Source organism: Hydra vulgaris, chromosome 07 (assembly GCF_038396675.1).
Source record: "Hydra vulgaris chromosome 07, alternate assembly HydraT2T_AEP".
Classification (NCBI taxonomy): Eukaryota; Metazoa; Cnidaria; class Hydrozoa; order Anthoathecata; family Hydridae; genus Hydra; species Hydra vulgaris.
Genome location: NC_088926.1, coordinates 17275209 through 17280000, shown reverse-complemented (window position 1 = coordinate 17280000; position 4792 = coordinate 17275209). Strand labels below are relative to the sequence as shown.

The following is a 4792-nucleotide window of genomic DNA, read 5'->3' as shown; positions in this document are numbered from 1 at the left end:
AACCATTGCCGAAGAGCAATTAACTAAATGATTTACTCCATCTTTCTCACCAATGCCGCGTATATGACTAGAAGAGACATCGAACCTCAAATTTCTTTTTTTTTGAATCAACTGTTCTGACAACTTTGTCATGGCTGCTCCTAATATAATTACATAGTTATGTATAAGATTATGTAAAAGACTTAACTTAAAAGACTATCGTCCTATTTTAACAAATTTACTAGACATTTATATCTCTAATTACTCTAGTAGTTTAGTCAGAAGGTGAAAAAAGCATCAAGGAATCTTTTGATAAACCTGGGTTGTCATGGAAGCTTCGAATGATTATAAAAAATCAAGAGAACAATAACAAAAAATCCACAAAAAAAGCGTAACAAAAGTAATAATGAAAACCAATAGAATGGGTAAAAACTTTTTGAATTTTTAGGTTTTTTACCCATTTTGAATTTAAAGGTTTTTACCCATTTTACAATTAGCTTAAATGAGAACAAGCTAAAATAGCAAAAAGTTCAAGTATAATATTCTTTTTTTTAAATAACACTATATAACAAATTTTTTTTTTCTTTTGCCTGCTTTGTCAAAAATAATAGAAAATAGGTGTTAATGATCCAAAATTTTGTTTTTGTTACCGTGACAACAATGTTTTGAAAATTTTGCGTTTCAAGAAAATTAATGACTTGTATTGAGGATTTTTCTAGAAAAAATCTGAACTGCTAGTGTAATTGTTTTATTTGATTGAAAAATCATTCGTTAGCATCCAGTATTCTATTAGTTAGCATCCAATTCGTTAGCATCCACTTTCCAACGTGTGGGGACAATTTATAAAGACAAGACTGAAAAAAGATTCAGTAGAAGCAGTAAAAGTCGTAAATTACGTGAGGCCTACAAGACTTACTTTAGCACGCCTGTTGGAATCTTGACAGGTTCTGGGCTTTGCATTTGACAAAACCCTTTAGGGTAAATTGAACCAAAGCAAGATTTAGATAAATGAAGTTCATTTTAAGAAGTTACAGCTGGCAAACATTTCATAAATATTGGCGTTTTATTTAAAGATAAAATATATGTTAAAATTATATCCTCTATTAAATGATGTGTGAAATCCTGCCTTCAAATTTATATAATTAGCTAACTGTGCTAGTTATATAAATTTAAATTTATATAATTAGCACATTTTAGTTTTACATTGAAAAATGGAGAACCATAAAGTTTACAATCCCATAAATTTGGCAACAACCAAGGAACCACACAACCAGCTGCTACTTTTGAAATGCTGATTCCATAAATCATAGATCAAGTACAAACGTGCCTTAAATTGTTTATACAGACATTCTTTCATACATTGTCTCAGCATGACACAGCCTTAACTTTTCTATTTCTACTTAAGTAGTTAAACAACAAGGAGATACAAATTACGATTTTGAAAGTGTGGTTGATGGAAGCACACTTATTCTTGTCTAACCAGAAAGACGCCAATAATTTAATTAGAGACCCAGGGATCTTTAAGTTGAATGCTAAGTTTCTAGTATTCAGGCTCAAATAGTGGACTTTGTTAATGAGCACATGCAAGTTGCAAAATAGCAAATTTTACTACACATTTTCTAACTTTGTCAGCTAGAAAGATGGTTGTGCTTCTGCAGCAATGTGATTGGTCAATACAAGGCTACTAATATTGCATGTAGTGTTTGGCGCCTGTTTATAAAGATTTTATTCCGATGCATCAAAGCGGTGTTCCTTTACAACAGAAACAATCAGCTATCTGTTAAAATAACTTATTTTGTGTATTTCAAAATATCTACAACAGTTTAAAATTGGAGATTTCAAAATGGGGTCATTTCCTATTTATTTTTAACCTTTGTCATGGAACAGCCGTGGCAGAAAGGACTGACCAAAACGAATTAAGTTCTCCGTGGGAAAAAGTATTGTGAAGTGGGAATAGTTGATAGAACCCCAAAAAGTGTGATTCCTCTTGAACCTAAAAAATTTGTAACGGCTTTTGACAAGAAGTAGGATTCTTTCAAGTACCTCCAAAATCTTTTTTCAAAGTTGTCCAAGGCAAGGGTTTCAGCTGATACCTTAGCTGGACCACAGTTTGAGAAGATCATTAAATGCGACAAGGTTGCTAAACCCTTGAATAAGATGAAGAATTTTATATAAAGAGTTGCGCAATAAAATTTTAAATATCACTCGACATCTAAACCAATCTAGAAAATTTGCTCATTTCTGAAGATTTTGGATTGATTTTTACTGTCTTTGTCTATTTGATATGAAATTGTTATTTTTTACGAGACATCTTGTTGCCGTTATTTCTTACCGAATGAAAAAAAATATGAAATTTTTATATTTTTGTCTCCATAAAAAAAAAGTTTCTTTAAGCTTCTTTGAGTAATAAAATCAATGCCTATGCCTAATGTGATTGTTTTTCACAATCTTAAGCAATTAATTTTCACAATATTTTAAAATAACGTAAGCAATTGATATATAGCACTTTGAATCCAAGGATAAAAGTTGTCTTATATAATGTAATTGATTTAAAAATTTTATCAAATTAAGAATGTTATTGATTATATTGGACAGTATTTTTAATGCAAAGCCTTTAACTGAGAAACTAAATAAATTCTGTTCTAAAGAAAAAAAACCAGCTTAAAAAAAGTTTCATGTCATAAGTGAAAGTTTGTAACTAAGAAATGATAGAAGTATATTATCTAAGTTATTGTTAAATTTTGTTTAATTTTTGATAAATTTAAGTCAGTAAAAATGGTGAAATGGCAAGGCAGCCTTTTAGGTTTGCCGTTCGAATCTTTTTATTAAAATATTTCGAGCTTTTATTAATTTAATATCATTTATAGATTCATTTTTTATCTAATTAGAAGTAGAACTTGTGGGTATCAAGTTTATTTATTTCTTTTAGCATCGAGAGTAATAAACGAATTTAATATGGGTGTACACCAAGGGTCTAGTAAAATTTTGTACAATATATTTGAAGTAACCGTAAAAAACAATATTTTTTACGGTTGCATGCATTTTTTTTACACGACCAATATTCAATAGAAATCCTTGACCTGTTTATATAACGGATTAAAATTAAGAATAGAAGTATTCAACTATTTAAAAAAAAAAATCGAATTAAGCATTGAAATGAAAATTTCAATAGAAACATTTGTAAGATTGATGTACGTCATTATGTAACTTAAATCTAGATTATAGGAATTTTGTTTTCTAATGTTTTTACACAAATCTTGATACTGAATTTTCATTTTATTTTTAGATAAAAAAGAGTATGAAAGAAAATAAAAAAAGAGAATACATGAAACCTTTAGATAATTGTTGCAGATGTAACAAAAAATCACTAATCATGCTAATTGTTAACAATTTGTTATCTATGTACTCTAAAGTTACGCTAAATCCTATTTAGAATGAGCTTTTGATTATCACGTATGTGAACATCATAAAAGAATTTTTTTGTTATGTAATAAATTTATCGTCAAATCTAGATTTAAAAACTAGACATGTAAGTAAACTTAGTTAATTTTTTATTAAGTATACATACATTCAAACATACATACATACATACATACATACATACATACATACATACATACATACATACATACATACATACATACATACATACATACATACATACATACATACATACATACATACATACATACATACATACATACATACATACATACATACATACATACATGCATACATACATACATACATGCATACATACATACAATCGTACATTGTTCGTTAACTTTTTAGGATGTCAAAAATAAATACTCATTACACTCCAACGGTTTGTGAGTCATCTCAAATATGTACAGCTAGCAAGTGTATTAAACAAACATATTATCATATACCAAGAACACTAAAAAAAACAATAATAGACAACAATGAATTCCTTATTTCACGATCATTACCATTTTCAGAAACGAACAAAAGATATTATAACAGCATTCCAGCAAACTTTAAATCTTCATCTCCGACTTTAGCGAATTCTGAAAATATTGTTATTCCATTCAAACATAATGTAAACGTTCCTAAGAGCAACGCCGAATATAACTACAAACCACAACCAATGATTCGAAAATCAAAGCGACAATTTGTTGATGAAAAAAAAAAAGATGAAACATACTGGGAACGCCGACAAAGAAATAACGAAGCTGCAAAGCGGTCACGAGAACAAAGAAGAGAAAAAGAAATTGAGATTAACCGAAAATGCGAACTTTTGGAAGTTGAAAATGCAAACTTGAAATTTACGGTAGAAAATCTTCAAGAAAACATTCAAAAATTAGAGGATACTGTCTCAATGTACAAAGAAATATTACGTCATCAAAATGTGTCGTAAAAAAAATAAATTTTATTATTTTTCTTCTTTTTTATATTATTAACTTCGTTGTTTAACTAACTCATAAAATTTGTATTTTTTGTTGTTGTTTTTGTTAAGTCATAAAACAAAATTTTGTATTTAACCCTCTATTTTTTAAGATAAGTATAAACTTGAAAAAAACAATCAAAAAACTTAATCGTAAACCCTTTTGAGCATGGTTTTTGACCAGAAATTTTACCCGGGTTCAATTTTGTACCGTTTGATAATTTTAAAAACTTTTTAATTACATTTTCAAAATTTGTAAAACATTTTTTTCTTTTTTAGATTAATTTTAGTACAGGTAAAATATAATTTAACGTACGCAATGAAAACCATTGATAAAATACTTTATATCAATGTCTCAATTCACCCATAAGTATAACCTAATGATGTAGTAAACATGAGTATGGCTAG

General features: G+C 28.3%; 1 protein-coding gene across 1 annotated transcript; it reads left to right on the top strand.

Annotated features, from left to right (window-relative positions):
* Window positions 1-3772: 3772 nt before the first annotated feature.
* On the top strand, window positions 3773-4357 carry LOC100204993 (thyrotroph embryonic factor). Its single transcript, XM_065802012.1, has one exon. It carries the CDS (start codon window positions 3773-3775, stop codon window positions 4355-4357), a length of 585 nt encoding a protein of 194 aa, XP_065658084.1.
* The last annotated feature ends 435 nt before the right edge of the window (window positions 4358-4792 follow it).